Source organism: Phymastichus coffea, unplaced genomic scaffold (assembly GCF_024137745.1).
Source record: "Phymastichus coffea isolate CEN01 unplaced genomic scaffold, Cenicafe_Pcof_1.1 PCOF00068, whole genome shotgun sequence".
Taxonomy (NCBI): domain Eukaryota; kingdom Metazoa; phylum Arthropoda; class Insecta; order Hymenoptera; family Eulophidae; genus Phymastichus; species Phymastichus coffea.
The window spans coordinates 313,938-339,395 of NW_026706879.1; the positions used below are offsets into that span (position 1 = coordinate 313,938).

Sequence of the window (25,458 nt, forward strand, 5' to 3'; positions counted from 1 at the left end):
CCATCCCTCAATTCTTTTATTATTTTCCGCGTGCTTTTGTGGTGATTAGAGAATTTTCGACTGTGTTTTATGAAGTAAATGAGAGGGGTTTTGGAGCTGTGAGCATACGAAAGTGATGTATTTGAAATGTAAAAAATAGATTTTCAAGAAAATTCAGAAAAACAAACAGATATCCGTAATTTTATGTTTAGATATGTATTAGGAAACGCAAGTGTAAATCTCCAAATAAATGCAACTTTCTTAAATAGCTGTTATACCCGCAGTTAGCTAATATTTTCCGTACGCCGGTGAAGTTATTTATATTTCGTTTTTTTTTTCATGTGTCATTAATTAATTCGTCAGCGTGATCGACAGTCCACAATGCATCAAAGAATTAATCCACGAACCTGTTGAAAATACTAGCAGGTCAAGCACACGCGCACGCACACATAAAAGTCTGTCGAATAAAAATGATCATTTCCTCAATCGTGCAGTTGTAAAAAGAAAACCTACGAGCCACATATATTAGCTATGTACTTTGATCTACCGCGCGCTAAAAACAACAATCGAGCTTCGTATTAGCCCAAAGCTGAAAAGCTTATTTATCCCTTGTCCCCTCCCCGGAAAAAGTGGAGTAGCGGCTTTATATAATACTTTTGCGTGCGAATTTGCCGACCTTTGAGAAAATCGACACTGCGTCCGTATGCCAATTGGCAGCGGGGGGCATCTACTCTTCACGCGATTATCGAAAAAAACTGCCTTGACTGACGACCGTCGGCTCTACTCCTATACAAGAAAAGCCAACTCTTATCGTTTTCTTGCAAATTTCTTGTGACGCCGAACGCGTAGCTAACAGTATCGAGAGAAATGCGTTACAGATTTCAAGAAAGAATTTTTCACGCGAATCCGCTAAAATTAAACAAACATTGTATTAATAGTTCCTAGAAAATTTTCTCTCAACGTCAAAGGGCTATTTTAGAAAAAATCGTTTAAATAGTCGTGGAGTATTTTTCAAACTACGTTCGTAAATTAGTGATTTAGACGGAGAGTTTGGAACCTAGAGTATTCGTTACTATTTTTTCATTTGAGAATCTCATAGTCAAAATCACCTTGCGTATGAATTGATTGCTCATTAAAAGGCAATAAATAAAAAAAAACCGGCAGAGACTAATTGAGTTTGATTAACTATTTGTACGTAGAGCGGGCAATGGATTTGCTCTCCCTCACGTCTAACTTTAGCGTAGTGGAAAAGAAGAAAATGAGGCTTGATTCATCGAACAGAAGACAACGACGACGATGGTTATCGTCAAATTACGCAAACGAACAATGCGCTTTAAAGGGTGAATCATGAATCAATGTGCATCACTAAAAAATGATGACCGATAAACGAAGTTAACTCGCTGTTGATAAACGATTGACGCTCAAAAGACCAAATGCACTTATTTCTTCGACAAATATACGTGATGCGAACGTGTGCCTCTTCTTATGCAACTTTCTGTGTCCAATATCTCGTGATTTTCGAGGCAGATAAGTTGTCCTCGGAGCAACTGAAGATGGGAGATTCTAGCGTCGCAGCAAACCATGAAAAAAATGCATAGCGACTAAAAATTTGAGTTACTAAACAATGGAAAATTTAAGGTGAAAATGATAAAAACAGGAAAAATGTTTCTATAATTAGCCGACAGTAGCATTTTGCAGCACCCAAGACAATTCATTGGTATTTTCCATTGTCGGTCATTTAATTTTCAAGAGCTAGAAATATAAACCAGTAAGCAAACAGAAGCCATTCTTGACATTGTTGATACTTTTCTAATAAACCATTCAAATAAATGTTTCAATTCACACCATACACCTAGCACTGCTATTTAGACACCATTCAATGTGTATAGCTAATGATTAGCAAGTATTCCCATAGTGTATTCATTATAAAAGAAGAATCTTCTCACCTGATGTAATGCGGTAAGACCGTCAACATTTCCAGTGTTAATGTCAGCACCTTTCTGCAATAATCGAATAACTTCATCTTTGTCTCCAGCAGCACAAGCAGCCAGGAACACACAATCAGCTGAGAACTTAATCTTTTTAGACACTTGCTTGGGATGCGGTGGCTCTTTATTAGTGTCTGACTGCTCCCACCTTTTGAGCTGCTCGGCCCTTTTGAATAGAGCTGAGCTGGACCTATTTTCCAGTGACATTGCACTCAATGCACTGAGATGCAATCAATGAACAAATTCAGGCTGGTTAAATCAGCCTTTTTGTTGATCACTTGGAAATTCTCTCCAAATGATCTTCCTTTTCTGCTCCACCACTCCTATATCTGAAAAATGTTTAATATAGCAATCAATGAGTATTTCACTATTTATAATGTTAAATATAATATTTTAATTTGATATAATAACCAATTAAAATTTAGAAAAATAATTAGTCCTTTTAGTTATTTTTCAAATGTTTGTTGTTTATATTTGCTAGAGAACTATTTACATTTTATGAGAATGATTCTAAAAAATATTTGCACAAATTACTTTTTAATCTAAAGTTAAAGAAACCAGTTTTCTCCTGCTTCCAACAATTAAAACCAGTTCAATTGTTTTAGCCATATACGATTAAAAATCACTTGTACCAAGAGATATTTGAATAAGCGATTTTTTAATAATTTTATTCATAAATAAGTACTAGTTCCATCAGATTAAAAATCTGAAGCATTAATATAGACTGCAAATTATATGCACTTGCTATTTGTGAGCTAATAGTTTGATTTATCTTAATATCTCATGGTGTGAAAACTCCTTTACCTCAGGGCAAAACAGTATATTGAGGATTAGATGTTTTTGGCTGCTAGCCAATTTGTAAAATCATAGGTTTTTTATAGTTTTTAGGAGATTGAATTAACAGCTATTGTGAATGTTGAAGTTATAGTTAAAACCTTGGAAGATTTTCAAAATCAATGTTAAGGTAAAAATATAGAGTGATGTGTCAATCATATATAAATAAGCTAAAGTGGAAAATCTAAATTTTAGAAATTGTCATTGAACATGTTTAAGTCAAATATTATTTTGATAATCATGATTGAACAAGCATCACGGAGCTACAGCAAGAGACGTATTTAACATTGACAGAAAATGAGCAACGAGAGCAGTAAAAAGAGCTGAATGTAAGATGAGATAAACTATACCATGAGTATTTTGGTCACACACATCATTAACTTGGCAACACCCATGATCACAACCTCAAACCACCACAGCAGTAACAGTAGCAATACTTTAAGAAGGCTGTGCCATCACTTTGGGAAAATCCACACACTAAATGTTCGCAGAAATAAAAAAAACCAAACGCACCTAAGATGCTAAATCGAAACTTCAAAAAAAGGGCAGAAGAATTACGTACACGAATAGAAAGAAAGATAGGTTACACTCTCCAGTTGTGTAGTATACAGAGCTCGTAAATAAGATTCTGTTGCGCGCAGACGGTGCATAGGGTAGAAAAAGAGCGAATAAACCAACCTGGAGAGGAAGGAGTCTGAAGGTGGTGCCAGCCCGGTAGGCAATGTGAGTGTTTCTCGCCATAAGTGTCGTTGATACGTGTGGGCCAGCTCTGCTACGAGGACGAGGTCGCGCGTCCACACTCTTCAATCTCTCTTTCGTTCTCTCTCCCGTGCTACTGCAGGCTGGAACGAAATGAAAGCACACACACTCGCGGCTCCGTTCGCTATCTCTCTTTCTCTGTCTTTTTCTCGGGTTTGACGAGGATGCCTCGGCCAGTCTCGCTCAGCGACTAGGTACTCGGCTAGATTCGCGTGCTGTTGGCTATTCTTGGCCCCGCCATGTCCGTCTCCGTCTCTCCAACCGTCTTGTTTGTATGCGTGCGCGTGTGTGTCTGCTGGATGTGTGCGTGTCATGCGTCTGAGAGCTAGCACACACACACTCATGTCACTCCTATTCGCTATATTTCTTTAACTTATGCCCTTTTCTCTTTCGCTCTCGCAATGACGGAGTTGTCTCCACAGCTTTGTTGGCACCGCACAATTATTATCCATTCAGCGGCTAATTATGCACCCTCCCCACATGTATTGGATGTATGTACTTTTCGTTCGTTCAGCTATATAGGCGAGCGCGATGGTGTGTGTACGTATAAATGTGTGCATCGCTGCCTGATTGCCACCGCCGCCTCACTGTTTGTGTAATGTGTAGCCAGTGTAGCGCCCGTTTTACACCTCACGAATGTGTGTGCGCGACAGCGAGCGCTCTCTTCTCTCTCGCGTGTATTATTAAAAGCGCCCTCCCCGCTACACATACAAGCACACAAGTTTTTGCGCTGTGTGCGACCATGTGTCACCAAGCATTGAAATTTAGTTTTTCTTTTTGAGACACCAGTGTTTTACTTTAGTTTTTCGGTTTGATTAATGATCGGATATTTTTATAGGTGTGCTGATTGATTTCTGCAATTGTGAGATGAATGCTTTTTGTATTTCAGATTGACAGTATATTCATACATTGCAAGAAAATTATCGGCGCACGATAAAACTCATTCACTTATCGACTTATTTGTCTCGTTGTTGCTGCACTTTTTTGTTGTTATTGCGATTGGCATTGATACGGACTTGTTGGGTTATAAGAATTGGTAACAATGAAATGGAATGTCGACTTTTCCATGATTGTTTGATTTTTTCGAAACTATTCTATTTTAGGTGCTAGTTTCATCTGTCGTTGAGAAATAATTTACACAGATTTCCATTTAAATATAATTTGGAGCAAATAAATATACCAAATTACGTATTTAAGTGTACAACTATAGTTTCATACACGCATTTTGGAACAAATTATTCTACAGTAAATTGACGACTTCAACAGTCGATAGCTGACAAATTGGAGCAACATTAATTGAAAGCTACAAATTGTACATTTGTACATTTTATATTTTTCCAATTTACCCTTGATTTGACATGACGATGATCCTTAATAAGGGCACATTCAGACGCGACGATGGGGCGATCCTATCTAGTGTATTCTAGTGAAAATCGTGGAGCGTGGGAGGCAGAGAGAGGGAAGCGTCGAGTTACGTGCAGATGACGCGGCGCCGCGTCATCTGCACAAGCCAGGGAATCGACATGTTGCCGGGTTGGAATGGCATTTAGACGTTGTTTATTAAAATACAGTTGCCATTAATTATTTGTGAGATAATCAACAAGTGACGTGGAAAGCAGCGACTTAAGGATTATTTTATTTAATTTTTCAAGATAAGGTAAGTTCGTAATTATAAAACTCTTATTGACTTGTAATATATTAATTTTTTTATGCATCATATAGTTATTGGAATACAATACAGTCGTGTACAGTTGAATTTTCAATTATTTTGCAAAATCTCGAAAGTAAAATGCACAAATACCTATTAGTTCTCGTAACTATCTTATATGCTTAATGGAATTATAGTATTAAACTAAATGTTAAACTGCTGATAATTAAAAATAAGAAATTATATTTGTAGTGAAGTTTGAAACTGAAAGAATAGTGACTTGGTGATAGTTTTGCATATAATAGAATGCTGTCAGATCTGTATTGTCCGATTACCATTTAGTGCACGTGACTGCAGAGCAGTTTTATAAATGTAAATGTATTTCATGTCATAAGCTGAAATCCAATAGTTATATTTGAAAATGGGCACATTTAATTTATTACATGTTAATTTTAACACGAATAACATTGATTTCGGTTATGACATGAAATAGATTTACATCCAATTCCGTGACATTTATGAAACTATGCCTGCAGTCACGCGTGTATGTTCATTGTGCACTACAGGGTGGTACGATACAGATCTTACAGCATCCTGTATTACGCAAATACTATCATTAAGTTACTATTTTTTTAGTATATATACATATTAAAGGTATAAGATAGTTTCGAGAACTAAAAGGCATTTGTGCATTGTACTTTTAAGATTTAGAAAAATAATTGAAAATAGTCTTAAATACAGTATATAGCGTACGTCGGATAAATTACACTATTGTAATGAAGTTGAAGAAAATACATATCATAGAATTTATTAAACTTACTATTCGTCAAATCAGTATTCAATGTGAATTGTATTCGAATAACTACATGATGTACACAAAAATAAATAAATTACAAATTAATAAGTGTTTTGTAATTACAAACTTACCTCATCTGCGTACATTACGTTGCTGCTATTCATATCACTTGTTAGTTTTCTGACAAATAACTAACAGGAACTGTCATTTAATTCACAGCGTCTAAACGTGGCGCTATTCAAACCCAGCAACGTGTCGACGTGCAAATGCGACATCGTGTCACCTGTACATAACTAGAAGCTTCCCTCTTCTCCCTGCCACTGGCCGCACTCACGCGCTACAATTTTCACTAGAATACACTAGATAGAATCGCCCTATCGTCGCGTCTGAACGTACCCTGAACTCTAAGCCTCAGGAGAGGAAAAATATCGCGGAGCAAACGGAGCGTGCGTACGGTGGCTCGATCTGTTGGCAAGAGAATCACGCGCCAGCCGACATGATAATTAGTAGTCAGTACCTACCGAGTGCTCTAACTGGTCGCAACACCGAGTAAATTAATTCCACTCTGTCGCAATTCGCAATAATCCTCACAGCGATAACAAGGCGAGGAGTTGTTCCAACACCTTTTTAGAGTACGTCGTCTTGAAGAGATCCAGCTTGAATTAATCTCAACTTAAAAGACGCAAAAGGAAAGGCGAAAAGTAAGGAGCCCAGTTGGGCGCGCGCGCAAGAGCGCGTTGTTGTGTGCTTCTCTCTTTCTCTCACTCGCGGAAAGGTAGCCATGACGTGGTCGCGCCGCTACTGTTGAGGCCAACAGAGAAGAGTGCGTGTGTGAAGCGCTCGGTTCTCGTGGTCGTGCTCACGACTTGACCTTTTGTTGGTCTCCCCGATGTTGGTCTTAGTCCAGGAGCAGCAACACAAGCAACGAGCAGCGGGCAGCAGCAAGTATCGCAGCAGAGCGGAAGAATCGAGGATTGTTAGAAAGGAAGAGGAAGAAGACGACGACGGCGGCGGCGGCGACGGCGACATCGGGAAATCATCATCATCCGACAGGGACGACAACGACGACACCACCACCACTTATCATCAACCGACGAGACACCGGAGAAAGCTTCAAACCTGCCGTTTGAAGCTTTCGCGGTCGGATTCATGGAACTATGAACCTGGACTCGTTGTCTTTTACTTTGTCACAAATCAGTTACTTGGTCGACAGCCTCGCTAAGAAAAACTTTCGGGACAGCTGCCAGGAAATATCGCTTGTAAGTATGCGTGCGCACCTCTCGCTCTCACTCGAGCTTTGTCCGTGTGTTGCTGCGGATATCTTTTGCGTCCTTGTTGCTCTCTCTCGCACCACACAGACATACACATGCTTAACTACCGCGGGTGTGTGGGTATGCTCACCCGCGAGCGCCTCTTGCTCTATGTCCATCTGTATGCGTGTGTTCGTGTCGAGGATATCTTTTTCTCTCGATAATATTTCTTTTCAGATCTTACATGAACCTTCCATCTACCTTTCCATCCTCGTTGATCCATTTGATGTCCTACTGCTTTCTCCCAGACTGGCTATCAACGCAACCCCTTTGCGGAAGACCAATGCGTACCGTTGTATTTTTTGGTGAAATCTATCCGCTAAAACTCAATACCGGACTTCATTCCAATATAAATAGATACTTCAGTACAAATTTTGTCTTCAGTTACAAATAAAGCTTTTCTTGATAATGAAGTTTAGAATGATGCTAATTTAACTTGACTAATTGGTATTGGTTGAATTTATTTTGGAGCCAATGTATTCTTTTGCCTATTTGATACTACTTACAAATGACCTACTTAAAAATGAACACGTTTGCATGCAGATTTGAGTTAGTTAAATATATTGATAAGTAAATGTTCATGAGACTATGACAAATATATATAATGGTATCTATAAATTATAAGGATATGGCACGATAACGACATTTTCTTACTACAAGTGTTGTTGTGGTATAAACATAAAAAAAAAATTATTGTAATCTACGCAAATTCTTTCAATGAAAATACAATTTTTTTATCAAAGTAGATTATCGAATTATATTAGAGATCAAAAGTAACGTTGATAAATATTATAATTCTTGGTAGCATTTTTTTCATAATACATTGCCGAACTTATCCAGTGAAATAAAAATTTTATATAATAATAAATTCTGTACTAATCTTTAAAATTATGACATACTTTCAATTGATCATATTTATTTTAATTATCTGAAATATTTTGTCTTAGTCTGTTCACATATTAATATCTATAATTTTATTCATAAAAATTTTTTCTGCTTATTTTTTAAGTAATTAAACAAATGAAAATAAAAATTTTTCCTTTCCTCATTTTTTACCATACACAATAGCAATAACTTATATTAGCAAAGTGATCAATATCACAAACTGATATTAAAAATGAGTCTATTAATATAAATTATTAAAAATTAATCTTCACAATTTGAAACAAAATTCATGTATATTTTAAGTCTTAACTTTGAGAAAAGCTATAAAATGATTATGATTATTAAAATATTGCAGGTTAAGTCATTACTAATACTTATCGATTTCTATCAGTAATTCGAGATTCTAGTATCTTAAGTTGTTTAAGAGAAATTGTGTTTGTAGGGAAAGCTTACCTTATCTACCATTATTTAATTATAAATATTCAATAACTTTTTCACATATGAAAAAGTAAGTTGATTGTAAAATCACATGTAAATTAAATTTATTCTTATATTATTTACTTTTTATTGGTTGGTACAATTAATGTCAATTTAACTTTTTCCACTTGTTAATTTTAATATTATAATAAAATTATTAAATAATGAGTTTATATTGAGATAATTATGACAACTATTTTTATTTACAGTTGGTTAGGTGGAAGGGACTGGAGGCAGACCGGCATTTGTTGCGCTGTTTGTTCTCATATATTGATTTCTCAACTGGAGAACCACCTGAGGTCAATTCCAAGGATTATTATCAAGTACAACTTTTGAAACAAGAGTGTAAAAGCCTTCTGTGCAAACCATCCCTTGTTTCTAATCTGTGTTTTGCAATTGATTATCCCTTTCACCACAAAAATGTAAGTCAACATCAATTCTTAGAAATTGAAATTTTTTGAAAGTTTTAATTGAAACTTTATTGTTTTAGCGGGTATTTCCAGCACCAGCAAAGTTTTTTCAACATTTACGTAGAGTTCTAGGATTATCTCTTGTTCAAGAGGTCGTTTTTGCGATAGCTCTTCACCATTGCCAAGATTCTGATATATCCGCTCGTGCCGTTGAACACGTGCAAAAGCAATTGACCGAGTTAATAAAAAACTACGTGAACGCGGACAATAATAAGAAGCAAATCGAGGAAGGACTCCACGATTCCTCACCAGAGATTTTACATCTCATTCTTACCTACGTCTTTGAAGAATCGACGAAAGTTGAATTCTCTTTGGATTCCAAAGAGAAGTTTTTAAGTTGCTTGAGACGCGATTTTCCCCGCGAACTGGTACCAGTGGTCTTGGCACCACTATTGTATCCAGGAGACGGGGAAATTTTATTGAAAGACATTGACTTAAACATGGCTGCTAATCAAATTGTAAAACTTTTATTTTCTCATTGTCAACTTACGTATCTGCTCGTTCAGACTAATAACCTTTACAATGTGTTTTAGGACAACTCTAACCTCGTAGAACTAATAATGGAATTGGGATATGGTTTCACGAATAGCGTAGAAGATTGTCGTTCGAGTCTTTCGAACCTTGGCGCTCGCGAGTTATCGGCAAGATGTGTCGCCAAAATCCTCTCCTACATGGCGCGCACTTCCACTGGTCTCGAGGATTCAGGTGGTTTACATTCATTCTGGGAAAATTCCAACGCTCACCAAGATAAGGAAAAGTCGTCGGATGCTCCTACAACTTGGAATGTCGAAGTTTTTGTACAGGCTGTGAAGGAAGTTGTAAGTAACACAATTTATTAATATATGAATAATAAAAACGGTTTCAATTATCGATTAACTTGTTGATTGTTATTTTAGGATCCAAATCTATCGTGGAATGAAGTGATAGCAAAACTCGACCATCCAGATTTTCTTATCAAAGATCGGCAAGGTCTGAGTCTATTGATAACAGGTTTACGACTCGGTCTACAAACACAAGGCTATCCACTAGATATGTTCCCAGTGGAGCTGTTTTATCGCCACTGGGAGAACGTTAAAGGCCAGTTCTCGCTGATACAGCACATACTCAAGTATCCAGACATCTTTTGTCTTGCTGATTATGCATATCACACAGTCCCGGTCGACGTACTTAAAGCTGCACCCGAGGGTGACAGTAAAGAGACCCAAACATGGAGATCAGTAAACGTTGTCGAACTGTTATTACACATGGCCGAGAGAGGTTTGCGAGGGCCAGTACAAGAAATATTCAAATGGCCGTTGCAACATTGTCCGGATTTACTTGTCCTAGCACTTCTGCAAATTAGTCCACCAATTACGATACTCAGACAAGAGTTGCTGAGTGCTTTAATGCCAATGTTCCTCGGAAATCATCCGAACAGCGCTGTGATTCTCCACCACGCGTGGCACTCCAACAATAAAATCAAGACTATTATCATGCATTCGATGGCCGAATGGTATTTGCGCGGTGATCACGACCAAACACGCTTATCGCGAATTTTGGATGTTGCGCAAGATCTCAAAGCCTTATCGGCACTCCTCAATGCCCAGTCATTTCCCTTTGTGATAGATCTAGCTTGCTTAGCTTCGAGACGCGAGTACCTGAAATTGGAAAAGTGGCTAACTGATAAGATTCGTGATCATGGTGAAGCATTTGTTGCCGCTTGCGTTAAATTTTTACAAAGAAGATGTCCACAGGTGATTGGACCTGGAATGAAGGACGATCCTAATGTGTCCAAGGCTACTCAGTTGCCTCAAGAAACTCTCACTACCATTTTGCACTGCCTACAAGTCTGTGTTGGGTGAGTTTGGGTGGTGTACATGCACACTTTCTATGATAGAAATTCACAAAAATTACTGTCGGTAATATTTCTACTTAATCACAGTGAAAAAATTACTAGAAAACACAGATGTAACATTTCCTTGAAAAAAAAGATGCTTCAAATGTTTCCTTGAAATTTTTTTCAATTAATCTAAAATTAATATTTACATCTAATCGTATTACTTTTTGTCATTGTTCTTTTGTCTTTTGATTACCTTTAGGAGTGTTTCTCAAGAATGCGCAGACGCTATATTAGCTATGGTACAAAATTGTAGTTTGATGTTGAGCAAAGGAACTATAAATAGAATGCCACCGACAGTCCTTAGACACAGAGCGCTCGAAACCTTTAATCCAACTCTTGGTGGACAGGTAAATTAACTGTACCCTTGAAATATGACTCGGAAAGCGGGAAAAAACAACAAAATACTAACCTCGTTTATTTGTTTACCTTAGTTATTCACACCAAAGCAAGTGGACAATATAACCAACTTAAATTCAAGTCTAGCCTCGATGAATCTGAATTCGAATCTAGGCCCGCCAAACAATTCAGCTTTCAATCTGCCAGGCACATTAGGCCCTTTAGTATCTGCACCAGGTTCACCCTCGCGTCTAATGGGACCTTCGGCATCACCATTTTCTATGCTGCCATTATCATCGCAGCTGCATACTGGCCCAGTGGGCACTCAGGGTTCGTCTGTGATTTCCGGTGGTGCAGCCATAGGTGGCTTGAGTCGTCTAGGACCCCCATCGACTATGGAGAAGACACGTATGCCCGAGATTTCCAATTTGTTGTTGGACATCAGTGCGAATGTCTCAAAAGAAATCGAAGACGAAGCCAATGGATATTTCCAGAGAATTTACAATCATCCACCACATCCAACTTTGTCTATCGACGAGGTGCTTGAGATGCTGAAGAAGTTTGACGAATCCAATAATAAGAGGGAACGCGACGTGTTTCAATGCATGTTGCGTAACCTCTTTGAGGAGTACAGATTCTTTCCTCAAGTAAGAATTTTTTCATTCATTTTTGTATGATTCACGCAGTTATCAATCAAATAATAAGCTATAAATTATTCATTGGCATATTATTAATCATTAACAAAATACTAAAAGAATAAACGTTGAAAATTTTATTTTACAAAAGTAACGTTGATTAGTAAGTTATCAATTTTTATAAAAAAGTTATAAGCAGTTTTTAATTCTTTCATTATAAAAAAATTACTACTAGTATAAATACGTAATAAAATGGTTATTTTTGCGTTATTTTAAAACTTCTCTAAAATAAAAAGTTTTAAATGACTGAGATACTTTGAAACCTGATGAGCTTTGAGCCAAAGAAGTACTTCTGTGTACTAATTTATATGTACGTCTTTCTCAAGTACCCAGATAAAGAACTGCATACCACAGCTCAGCTGTTCGGCGGAATAATCGACCGAGGTTTGGTCAACAGTTATATGTCTCTCGGTCTCGCCTTACGTTTCGTCTTGGATGCTTTACGCAAACCCGAGGGCCACAAAATGTATTATTTCGGCTTAGCCGCACTTGATCGTTTCAAGTCTCGCCTCAAAGAATACAGCACTTATTGCGAGCATGTGCGTGGCATACCTCATTTCAATGAGTTTCCACCTCACTTAATCGAATACGTGGAGTATGGATTGCAAGGAAAAGAGCCGCCAAATCGACCGCAAGGTCCAGTTTTGCCAAAGTCGCTCTTGTTGATGCTTACTTCGACAACGGCGCCATACAAGACTGTCACAACAACCACTGTAACCACTACTACTACTCCAGCGAAACCTACCACTACACCAACCACTTCGCTGTCGGCTAGACCATCAATTGCCAATGCTACGAATATCGATACTTTATTGGTAGCAACTGACAAGGAAGAAAAGATCAGTTCACCACCTGAGACTTTGCAAGATAAGACTGCATTTATTTTCAACAATTTGAGTCAACTCAATCTACAGCAGAAATGCGATGAAATCAAGGAACTTGTCTCGGAAGAATACTGGCCTTGGATGGCTCAGTATTTGGTCATGAAGAGGGCAAGTATCGAACTCAATTTTCACGTGCTGTACTCCAACTTTTTGGATTGTCTCAAGGTTCCAGATGTCAATAAAATGGTCACGAGAGAGACTTTCAGGTAAATATTTCTACAATACAAACTCAGTTATAAATTACTCATAAAATAAAATAAAATATTTCATTCCCTAGAAACATCCGAGTACTGCTACGTAGCGACAAGGGTATAGCCAACTTTTCTGATCGTTCTCTATTGAAGAATCTTGGTCACTGGCTCGGCATGCTGACACTTGGCAGAAACAAACCAATTTTACAAGTGGATATCGACTTAAAAAGCTTACTTGTTGAGGCATACTGTAAAGGTCAGCAAGAGCTGTTATACGTGGTGCCGTTTGTTGCCAAAGTACTTGAAAGCTGTGCTAAAAGCCGAGTTTTTCGACCACCAAATCCTTGGACCATGGCGATAATGAATGTATTGGCAGAACTTCATCAAGAGCCAGATCTCAAGTTAAATCTCAAATTTGAAATCGAGGTGCTCTGCAAAAACTTGAATATTGATGTGTCCGAACTTAAACCTGCTATATATCTGAAAGATCCAGAAAAGATACTACATATTGAGTATCAGTTATCCCAACCTAACAAGAAAATTCAAGACGTAGCAAACAATGCGGCTAATCAACAACATCATCAAGAACAAGTAAGTTTTTATTTAACGTACTTTATACAGATACAAGAAATACAGTTTGTCGCATATGAATTCACGATTTTTATAACTAAAGCAGCAGGTACAACCGGAGAATTTGATTGGCCCATCTCCTGCTGTAGTACAGCAACAACAACAGCAGCAGCAGCAACAACAACAACAACAACAGCAACAGCAACAACAGCAGCAGCAGCAACAACAACAGCAACAGCAGCAACAACAGCAACAGCTAGTACCAGTCGCTAACACAACGCCATCACTGCCGACTGGACCACCTGAACCTCGATTCAGCTATATGGATATCAATATTACTGCTATTTCCAATATCGCTCCACATATCTCTATCAACAACAATCTGGCTCTATTCCAGGTAAATATAAATTTTTACATTTATCAGTGAAAAACTTTGTTATTATTAAGTTAATTCCTCTTAATTATCTTATTTGTATAATTCTATCTTAAAATAATATTTTGTCATTTGTAGGTTCAACCACACTTGAAGCAATTTGTGCGTCAAGCCATTGAGCGAGCAATCCAAGAATGGATCCACCCAGTGGTTGACCGTTCAATCAAGATCGCTTTAACCACCACGGACCAAATTGTAAAGAAGGACTTCGCCCTCGATCCAGATGAAAATAAGATGCGCACAGCAGCTCGTCAGATGGTGCGCAACTTAACCGCCGGTATGGCAATGATAACTTGCCGTGACCAAATGCTCGCTGCGATCAGTACGAACCTGAAGGAGGCCTTCTTGATGCCTGTAATCAGTACTGCGCCCCAACAAAAAGAGCTTGCCGAACAAGCTGCTAATATCATCGCGGCTGACAACATGGAACTCGTTTGCGCTTTTGTGCAGAAAACTGCGATCGAGAAGGCTATTCCAGAAATAGATAAGAGATTATTAAATGAAATTGAACTAAGGAAAATTGCTAGACAAGAAGGCAGACGTTACTGTGATCCTTTAGCCAAATATCAGGCTGAACGTATGCCGGAACCTATAAGGCTCAAAGTCGGTGGAGTGACACCTCAGCAAATGACAGTTTACGAAGAGTTTGCCCGCAACATCCCAGGCTTCCTGCCGTTATCAGAGCGTGAGACTCAAACTCTCTTCATGCCGAAAACCATAACCGATCGACCAATTCAAACATTCGCTGCCAACGCACAAGCAGCAATGCCCGTACCACCGACAGTACAACAAGTCGCCGCTTACGCTCCTGTAGGTACCGATGAAGTTGGTACCATTTTGGAAAAACTTGGTCAAGAAGTTGAAGTTCTTCTTGCTACCATGGGCCCAGCGACACCACCACCTCAACAGGCAGCTCTTCATAACTTGCTCGAAGCGGTAATTTTAACAAGAAGATCACGCGATGGTAATGTCGCTCTACAGCTATTAAAAAAAGCCGTGGATGGCTTATTAGATGGACCAACAATATCGAGTGGTATCATGGATTCAGAGATTCTCATGCGGTACAGAGAAGTTTATCTTAGAATACTTAAGTGCTTGCAAGATCAGAGAGCTTATGGCATGGCCTGGGTTAGCAAAAACGTTAGCCGATGTGTCATCGAGAACAGGGACGAATTCAAGTACAATTTTGAGGCTATCGATTGTCTTATTAGGTTTATATCTTTTTGTCTTGGCATTGTTTGTTCGATGATTTTTCATGATAAATAATTCTGATGCTTTGATCCTAGGTCTCATCTGTTGACTCTTCAAAACTACGATGTTGCATTAGCCACGGCTATTGAAAATGGAAGCGCAATTGCAACAGCTTTTGCAATGCAGCTAGTGCAATTGTATTTGATCGATGAAAGACAAACTACTCATGTAAACGAAAATGATCTTTACCACACTGTTGAGGTACTCACTAGAATGGCTGTTCATAGAGCTACGCCTGAAGGGTGAGTTTAGCATTAAAATTTTGTTTGTTTGTGCTTGAGTTCAAAATTAATAACAATATAATTGGTACCTGCTTACAGAATATCACTGTTTCGTTTGAATTCATTGTTGGAGTCACTGCGGATAAACAATGACCCTACTGTTCTCAGTGATAGAGCACCTGTTGGTCCGACATCTCATATCCATTCTGGCATGCTTCATGCTAGAGTAAGTAAACTAACCCCTCGAATATTGTCATGAGTTAACATTTGATGTGTACTAAGTAATAAACTCTTTTTATTAGACTCGCGATTACGAAGACCCGCCAGGTTTAATGGAGAAAACTGAGTATCTCCTTCGTGAATGGGTAAACATGTATCATAACCCAACGCATTCCCGTGATCCAACCAAGGCCTTTGGCGTTTTTGTACATCAAATGAATATTCATGGTATCCTTAAAACAGACGACTTGATAACGCGCTTCTTCAAGCTCAGCACTCAGATGTGTGTCGATCACTGTTATCGTGCACTTGCTGAAACCAATGCTGCTCCATCCGTTATCAGAGCCAAGTGTTTCCATACTCTTGACGCTTTTGTGAGATTGGTTGCATTACTCGTCAAGCACTCTGGTGACACGGCCAACACTCATACCAAGATCAACTTGTTAAACAAAGTGAGTATTGCCAGAATTCATGCAGTGGGATAGCACTCATGTCAGTAGCAAGCTCTCATCTTCTAACAATAGATAGTTGTGATGAACTTACATTTTATCTGTAAAATGTTATCTATCAAATTTATGGCTTTAATTTTTTCTTTTTCGTTTGACGCGTTTGTTTTGTTTTGTTTTCCATTTGTTTTTCTCATTGAATCATGGTGAAGGAAATGCACACATCATCACCTGAGTTTTTTTATAACTTTATTTCATTAACACGACTTTATGAAATAACAAAAACAGCACCTCTTACTCAATCCTTTCGTTTGGAAAAAGGTGTTGGGTATTGTGGCCGGGGTACTGCTACAAGACCACGAGATGCGTGGAGTTGACTTCCAACAGTTGCCCTATCACCGTATCTTCATCATGTTGTTCCTCGAGCTGTGCCAACCAGAAGCTGTTCTCGAGGCTCTCAATTATCAAGTACTCACTGCATTTTGCCACACTTTCCACATCTTGCGACCCGCCAAGGCACCTGGCTTCTGCTACGCGTGGCTCGAGCTTGTCTCGCACCGCGTCTTTATTGGACGTATGCTCGCCCTTATGCCGCAACAGAGATGCTGGGGATTGTACGCGCAACTACTTGTCGATCTGTTCAAATATTTAGCCCCCTATCTTCGTAATGCTGAGTTAGGTGAGTGTAAATTTAAATGATCTTTTATCAAGTTATAATCTATTTCCTGTACTTTTCGATTAAAATGAAATAATTTACTTTTAGTCTAATATTGCCTTGAATTACAGTATACTTAATAATTGTTACTAAAATAACATTTTTTAAATAAAAACTGAATCAATCTTTGTATTTCTATTTTACTTTGATAAATTTTAGCAAAACCAGTAACACTCCTGTACAAAGGAACACTCAGAGTCTTGCTTGTCCTTCTGCACGACTTCCCTGAGTTTCTATGCGACTACCATTACGGCTTTTGCGATGTCATTCCGCCGAACTGCATTCAAATGCGCAACTTGATTCTTAGCGCATTCCCACGCAATATGCGTCTGCCTGATCCATTCACACCCAACCTGAAGGTCGATATGCTGGCTGAGATTGGACTTGCACCGCGTGTCATTACCAACTTTGCTACACAGATACAGCCACAAAACTTTAAAAAAGAACTAGACTCGTATCTAAAGGCTCGTGCTCCAGTTACCTTCCTCGGTGATCTTAGAACTAACCTTCAGGTATTTGTTTTTTTTTAGAAAAGAAATTATAATGATTAGTGTAAAAATTTGTGGTGTGTCAAATGCTTAAATTTTTTCTCAATTATAAGCAAAAATACATATAGATTTACAGCTGTTATAATCACGTGAAACATAAAAAAATTTATATTTCTAATCTAATGTTGCATGAACCAGGTTTCACAGGAACCTGGTATGCGCTACAACATCCCATTGATGAACGCATTGGTGCTTTACGTGGGTACTCAGGCGATTGCTTTCATTCGCAGCAAGGGTCATGCACCAAATATGACTACAATCGCGCACTCGGCTCACATGGATATATTCCAGAATTTAGCGGTCGACTTAGATACTGAGGGCCGCTACTTATTCTTGAATGCGATTGCCAATCAGTTGCGTTATCCTAACAGCCATACTCATTACTTCAGTTGCACTCTGCTTTATCTTTTCCAAGAGGCTAACACCGAGGCCATACAAGAGCAGATCACTCGTGTTCTATTAGAGCGATTGATCGTCAATAGACCGCATCCATGGGGACTTCTCATTACCTTCATCGAGCTTATCAAGAATCCAAGCTACAAGTTTTGGCATCACGAGTTTGTTCACTGTGCTCCGGAAATTGAGAAGTGAGTGTTTTATTTCACGACTTTTCTGATTTTTCTAATTTGTTTGATATACTAATTTTTTTATCGATAGGATACTGTTCTTTTTTCTATTGTTGATTTCTGTTATTGAATATTTTTACGTTGAATACTTCCGAAATATAGTAATTTCATAAATATTTTCTGAATTATTTGTCTTTAGTGCATTATATTCTTTTGACAGTAATTCTCGTTCTCTATTGGATTATTTTTTGTGTGCTTCTTCTATTGCCTCAACAGTAAAGTATCGTATACGTAACTCTATTACTATATGCAAATAAAGTAAAATATTTAAATTGTTCTATCTACGATATTCATAGTGCCAATTAATGGAAGCTTTCCATGTTTCAATCTTAGGATGTCACACTATCCGGATAGCCATGATCTAAGTTTATATCATTGTAAGATGATATTCAAATCCCTTTTTTTAGCTAAATCGTTGAGATTATTTGAGCTCGTTACTATTCACACTTTATCATGATAATATGTTATATTGGAAAAATTTAATTGCCATTTTCGTTAATTTGTGTTATCTGAAAAAGGATAATTATTAGTCACTATGACAAAATAGTAAGTACAATGATAAGACTAATAATACTGATGCATAAATTAAAATCCGTATTTTAATTCAATGAAAGACATCGATGTTAAAACATTTTTACATTTCTGTAAAACCTAAAAAATAATTATTGTACATTTTCAGGTTAAAAATTACATTATTATTCTAAAAATTAATATTTACACACGTTTTTTAAATTTAAAATAATATGCCATAATTTGAAGTCTTGAGTAAGAGATCAGTATAAAAAATAAATTCTATGAATTACTTAATGAGATTATTGGACTGATCTTTCTAACAACAATTTCTATATTTAATTTTAATTTTTTAATTGGTGTATGTATACGTGTGTATTTTTATATAAGTTATAATGATTAGAATGACCGTTATAAGAAGTGTGACATCCTATGACAGTAGAGAGTAATGAATATAGTTACTTTTAGTTCTATCTATATTTTCTTTTCAGTATTATTGATTTTTATTTTATATTTTTATACGTAACTATCTATCACCATTTTTAGTAAAGCTTTTCATTTTAATATATTTTTTTCTAATCTCTGTTTCGTGCACGTTTGGAAAAAATCTTAAGTCTCAGTAGTGAAACGGATATTTCAAAAAGCTCTATTAAAAATTGTGATAAGAAAGCATTTTTAATTTACATTTAAAACTGAGTACCCGAAATTACATAGTTGTCATTTTTCATGTTTATTTTAAGATTCTTTGACTCAATCACCCCGCTTCAGTGAAAGGGTTTCTCAAAATAATTGCTTCTTATTACTTCCTGCAACGTTTCGTCGTGAGAGCTTTGTCCATTCATTGGATTATTATTACACGTAATAGTCTTTTGTTAAATTTTATTTTTCATTCATCACTAGAAAAAGAAGAATAAACATTTCACATCCAATTTAGTTATTAGCTTATACTCTTTACTCTTATTGTATATTTTCAAATCAATCATTCCGTTATTAACTGCAGAATTTATTGCACTTTTCATGATATTAAGCTCTGTTTATCAAAATGTTTATAATTCTTTTTAGAATTTAACAAAATTTCATTTTAAAAAGTTAAAAAAACTATCAATATTTGAACTTGCAGAAAAGTAATAGAAATAATTTTATAATCTTTTGTTTTTATTACTTTCGTCTTGGTTTTCTTTTGAAAATGAATCTGTTATTCTTTAGATTTTTAACTTCTGTATTTTTAATTTCATTTGATACTTTCAAAAATAATCAACTATAGTAAATTCTTTTTTAATAAATCATTAATAACATATTCTTTCGGTAATCAGTAAGTAATAAAAATTAAAAAGAGTAGTATGTTTTGTTTTAAACTGAAAGTTAATTTAACTTTTTATTACTGTAAAAACTAATTTAACAACATTGGGCTCATTAATCGTAGTATTAATTCTGTGCTTTTTTATTTTTTTCAGATTATTCGAATCAGTAGCTCGTTCATGTATGGTCCAAAGACAAGTGCAACCAACTCCTGAACCAGAAATTCCAGAGTGATAAGACGTTTTTCTTCAATGTCGATTTTCTTGTACAGTATATTCAGTGAAAATAAGTGTGTAAAAAGTTGTTGACTTAGGTGTACCATACTTCGAAGTTTAACATTTTTTCAAACATAGCTGATAATCATATAAATATATACATATATACATATAATTACTTTTAAGCAGTAGTAGTAAGTGAAGTAGAGATAATGCAACTATTATGTTGATATTTTAATATAAATGGTGGATTTTCGTTGCACAAGTGAAGTAATAAATAAGGTTTATGAGACAAGCAACGAAGCTCTATGAAGTCTCCTCAATCGTGTCTTTCTGAATGATGTATTCACCAGTAGGTGTGTTTAGTATTGTATTATATACTTTGTAGGATATATACAATAAAATAAAAATTATGAAGAAAATGTCAAAAAGTATATGTGAGAGACACAGTGGCATTTCATAGAATGCAATGATAAATATTAATGATACTTTCTTCTGATAATTTTGATCAGTTTAAGATACGAATAATTAAAAAAAACAAGGTGTTGAGTGAAATAGTTTGAAGTCTCACATAATGATTTATTTAAGCGAAATAAGAAAAATTTTGATGCGCGTTTAAAATGAACGCGAAAAGAATGTCCAAGCGTATGTTTCTTTATTCTCATGAAAAGTGGTACTTCAATGTAATATTGTACAAAAAAGTGTTTGTTTTCGCTTGTAAAGGCACAAGGAAAAAATCGAAAACGTTATGTAAAGATGTACGAATGACATTTATTAAATAAGAACAAATTTCTATAAACATTGATTTCATTACAATACTGAACACTTTTGCCTAATTAACAGTTCCCTATTTTTCCTGATTCAATTTTATTTTTAATTAACATTTTTTAAACTGAACTATTGAGTGTATTTAGCTGAAAAAATTTCTAAGTTAACAAGGCTTTCATATTTGGCATATTTATGTATGGTTTGTAATATTTTTTAAAAAATATAGTATAATATAGGGCATTAATCGAACAAAGAAATACAATATTTATTACCTTTGTGTCCTTAACAATAACATATTTTATTTAAAAATTTTTAATTCTATTATCTCAATAATACAAGTATACAGGCGATGGTAATAATTCATTAAAATGATAATGTAATGTTCATTAGCTTTTAAACTGAATTTTATCATACTGTTTGATGATCTCGAGTAGCGTGATAGGCGTCTCGTTCTTGATCAGGGAACTTTGTAGGCAAATTCGGACTGTGAAGGTGGCACTTTGCATGATATCTTATACCGCCTATGTCTACTTCGTAATCTCCTGATAAAACGTACTGATTGGTGACGGTTTGAGATTGATTTTGAGCATCTAAGTTTTGTACGAAACCCAAGCAAACCTGCAAACCAACACATTATTTTTTAAATGAAATACTCTATTAATGCATTACATGATGATTAATATCGTATTGATATTTTACCTGCTTTTTAAACGTGAAGCCGTATCCAGTAGTTGTCGTCATTCCACAATACTGTCCATTTCGGTAAATCGGTTCACCACCCCAACACCAAGTATCGATGTCAGGATCATGGTCGTTGAGCAGCAACTGAACGTATTGTCGTTTCACACCTGTATCTCGTTGCTTCAACAAAGCATTTCTGCCAATAAAGTTCACTCCTTTCTACAATTTGCAGAATAATTATGTTACATTTCTAGGTAATTATTTTATTGTTCGTTAAAGATTGCTCACATCGAACTTGACTCTCCACGCCCGACCGCACTCTAAGGGTGTGGTAAACGTATCTAGATCTTGTCCCCAAAAAGCGTAGAACTTTTCAACTCGCAAGGCTTTCGTAGCGTAATAACCAGCATGTTTAATTTTGTACTTTTCGCCAGCCTCTATCAAGCGTGTATAGACATGTAATGCAAACTGAAAAACAAAATCAAGTTTAATGTTACCAGCAAAAGCACTGACGAAACATCGAAAAGATCGAGATTCATACTTCATTAGGAATGTACAGAACATATCCAAGTTCTCCAGTGTGCGTTAAATTCATAGTTCTAATACCGTTAGCTAATCCAACGTCCAACTCCTTGAAAGTAAAAAATGGAAAGTTTTTCGGATTCAAATCAGTATCAGTCAGTTCCGACAGTAATTGACGTGTAGCAGGTCCCATAATGCAAATAGCCGTGTAAGCCGAAGTGACGTCCGACACGGCCACAGAGCCGTCGGAAGGCAAATGTTTTTTTAGCCAGAACTTGCAGCGAGTTTGCTGGATCGTTGGCGCTATCATCATATAACTGCAATGTTTAATCAAATTAACCAGTTACCACAAAATCAAAAATCACGATTCATTGCTGCAAGACTTACTGATTTGGAGCTATCCGGGCCAAACTGCAATCATTTTCGTAACCACCTCGATGATTTTGCATTCCCGTGTGGATGATGCTTCCAACTGGTACATCAACGTCGTTTGAGCATAAGTATTGCAGAAAGTCTACTACTTCGGTTCCGTTCGACTGAATGAAAGAAAAAGCACAATAAAATAGTTTACTAATGAGCATATAATTATACTACGAAACTTACCCAAAGATCGATTTTAGTAAAGGAAGAATAATCGCTTAGACCTATTGTTTCTCTGCACGCAGCGTACTCATTTTCTACATGGTTAAACCAAGGCGGTTTGCCAAATGTATTGGTGTAAGCAATCTTGTACTTTTGCGAACCGTCGCAAGGATCTATATCTGTTTCAGTAATACACTTGAAATAATAATTTTCACTTTTTTAAGACAAATAACGTGCTTACCGACTTCGCTACTGTTCGAAAACCAAGTAGGCCTCTCATAACCCATCACTTGCCCAAACACAGCACCTGCTTCTCTAAGCTTGGGGTAAATTGGTGACATTCGTAAATTTCGACCGGTTTTAAATTCATGATGTGGATAGATGAGGCCATAATGCAAACTTGGAACTTCCTTCACCCGATCGCGTAAAAATTTACGATTATTGTGCAAACCAAGGAAACGCGTTATGTCCAACTCGTACAAATCGACAGAGGTCATTCCTTTAGTGATTAACTCAGCAGTGGCCCGACCTACTCCGCCAGCTGCTGAAATTCCAATCTAAGAACATCCCAAAGATGTGAAATAAAATAAATATTCATCTTTGAAAAAAAAATCAAACGATTCTCACTGTTTTCATTCCAGCAGCAACGTAATAGTTTCTAATCTCGGGCGCTTCTCCAATAATCCACTTACAGTCTGGTGAAAAAGCTTCAGGACCATTGCAGAGTATCTCGAGCTTTGCGTCATTTAACTTTGGTATCCTGTGGAGCATCTGTTCTAGTAGTACATGAAAGTGATCCCAATCAGGTGGTAAATAACGATCATTTGGATTTTCTAACGAGAAAAAAAATAAAATAAATGTTGCGCCTTCTTTAATCGTAATAGCTTTTCCTTATATACCAGGTATAACTCCATCTTCAAATACTGGTTTAGCAACAGGTTCGAAGCCACCTGCTAGAATTCGCCCATTATTTTCACGGAAATAGACATATCCATCTAGATCTCGAACTACTGGAGTCATTGGATTCAAACCAGGAATTGGTTTAGTATGCAAATAATAATGTTCTACTGGATGTAAAGGAACCTGAATAAAGGAATACAATTGATATAAATTTTAATAAAACATCGTAGAGATTAAGTTTTTATGTTTACCTTAACATAAGGTTCGCTCAGTTTTCCTACGCTTCGGGCCCAAAAGCCAGTACAATTTACAAAGTATTTACACTCGATTGATCCGCGAGTAGTTTCCACTGCCTTCACTTTCTCATTTGTGCTTTTAATTTTTAACAACTTGCAGTCTTCATAAACTCGAATTCCTGATAATCATAATAGATTTCAAATAGATCAATAGATCAATCAATAGATCAATCAATTAATAGATAGCAAAGCAAATATTTTTAAATGAATAGATACTAAATGAATAGATAAAATATACCATTTTTCACAGCTTCTGCAATAAGGGTTAAACAAATTTGGTAAGGATCACCAACACCATCACCAGGAATCCAAAGACCTCCATAGAGATCATCAACTTTTAGTAAAGGACAAAGAGATCGAATCTCCTCAGGTGATACTAAATAGCATTCTATATCCAGAGATCTGTAATAGTATTTCAATTAAGTTATCTTTAGCAAACTACTGCTCCTAAAATGACTGATTATCATAGGGTATCATTTTAACAAAATTAAATTGTTATCACTAAATAAATATTCTATAAATATTTACACAGATTGTGCTTTCATCCTCCTGAAAACAGTCATGCGATCACCTGTGCGTGCCAAAGAAAGACTGCCACACTGTTTCCAACCAGTCTGCAAGCCTTTAGCTTCAAGTTCTTTGTACAAAGCTATGCTATCTTGAGCTAATCTCACCTGAGGAAGTGAGGGTTTGAAAACTCCAACAAGTCCTGATGCATGCCATGTGGTTCCTCCACCAAGTCTTTAATTTTCATAATCCATAATTATGTAAAATATTGGAAATTTTATTATCATATCTAAAATTTACCTGCTACTTTCCAGCAGAACAGTTCTTTCTCCCCATCCTGCCAGAGCAAGATGATATGCTACTGCAGCTCCCATCACTCCACCACCACATATTACTACGTCAGCTTCTGTTGGAAGACCATCATCACTTGTAGATGAGATATTTGTCCTTGTAATGATTTTATGACTAATATTGCATAGCTTAACTTTTTTTGTCAAAAACTGATGGCAATAGATTCCAGTTCGTTGCCACATATTTGAGAAAACATAAACTTCTAGATGTCGTAATCAATTATAAAACTTCATTATCAAAATTGAGCTATTTGGAAGCTTTTTTAATTGTATGAGTTTCACCTGTAATAAAAAAATACAAAACTTGTATAAATTAAAGTGATTTAAAACTGCTTCAATTATGTAAAAAATCTATTATACTGATTCTGTAAATAAAGATTTTAACGCTTTAAAAGTAATTTTGAACATATTAAATGTAAAGAAATGATTGAAAACAGTGCATTATGAATTTAATAATGTAAAGTATGTATTCACCTATCTATCATGCTTTATTGAAGCTTTCTAGGTCCTGGTCAGTTACAAAACCAGGGTATCATATATAAAACTAAAAGGTTATAAGAAAATCAGCTGTTTGAAAATACTCACAACAAGAAAAGTACAGGAGTGAAGATAGAATAATGAAATGCATCAGAGATAATTTATTTTTCATATATGTTCAGCAACTAAAT

General features: G+C 36.4%; 3 protein-coding genes across 5 annotated transcripts in view; 1 reads left to right on the forward strand and 2 right to left on the reverse strand.

Moving 5' to 3' along the window:
* Positions 1-4,211, reverse strand: part of LOC131667562 (protein phosphatase 1 regulatory subunit 12C) — a 30,663-nt gene extending 26,452 nt beyond the window's left edge. For 2 of the 3 annotated variants that reach the window (XM_058941051.1, XM_058941050.1), the window contains exons 1-2: positions 3,480-4,209; positions 1,926-2,296 (exon numbers count right to left, since the gene is read on the reverse strand). In XM_058941051.1, the coding sequence (XP_058797034.1) occupies positions 1,926-2,174 (249 nt within the window). In that variant the 5' untranslated portion in view covers positions 2,175-2,296; positions 3,480-4,209. Of the gene's footprint in view, positions 1-1,925; positions 2,297-3,479 lie in introns of all 3 variants that reach the window. The other variant, XM_058941049.1, reaches the window with a different exon arrangement.
* A 2,329-nt stretch (positions 4,212-6,540) lies between these two features.
* LOC131667561 (CCR4-NOT transcription complex subunit 1) lies at positions 6,541-20,984 on the forward strand. The gene is made up of 18 exons (XM_058941048.1): positions 6,541-7,263; positions 8,886-9,098; positions 9,167-9,604; positions 9,680-9,964; positions 10,043-10,983; positions 11,225-11,372; positions 11,457-12,008; positions 12,383-13,146; positions 13,218-13,722; positions 13,805-14,098; positions 14,213-15,345; positions 15,421-15,627; positions 15,706-15,832; positions 15,909-16,277; positions 16,560-16,950; positions 17,146-17,498; positions 17,673-18,121; positions 20,125-20,984. The coding sequence occupies exons 1-18, from the start codon at positions 7,162-7,164 to the stop codon at positions 20,201-20,203; spliced, it is 7,350 nt and encodes a 2,449-aa protein (XP_058797031.1). The 5' UTR covers positions 6,541-7,161; the 3' UTR covers positions 20,204-20,984.
* Positions 20,985-21,183: 199 nt separating this feature from the next.
* Positions 21,184-25,318, reverse strand: LOC131667564 (pyruvate dehydrogenase phosphatase regulatory subunit, mitochondrial). The gene is made up of 14 exons (XM_058941052.1): positions 25,265-25,318; positions 24,741-25,072; positions 24,462-24,674; positions 24,172-24,335; positions 23,889-24,052; positions 23,637-23,820; positions 23,365-23,570; positions 22,979-23,294; positions 22,759-22,916; positions 22,543-22,691; positions 22,175-22,472; positions 21,922-22,101; positions 21,652-21,852; positions 21,184-21,570 (listed from the first exon to the last, which is right to left on the reverse strand). The coding sequence occupies exons 2-14, from the start codon at positions 24,971-24,973 to the stop codon at positions 21,361-21,363; spliced, it is 2,676 nt and encodes an 891-aa protein (XP_058797035.1). The 5' UTR covers positions 24,974-25,072; positions 25,265-25,318; the 3' UTR covers positions 21,184-21,360.
* Between the last annotated feature and the right edge of the window lie 140 nt (positions 25,319-25,458).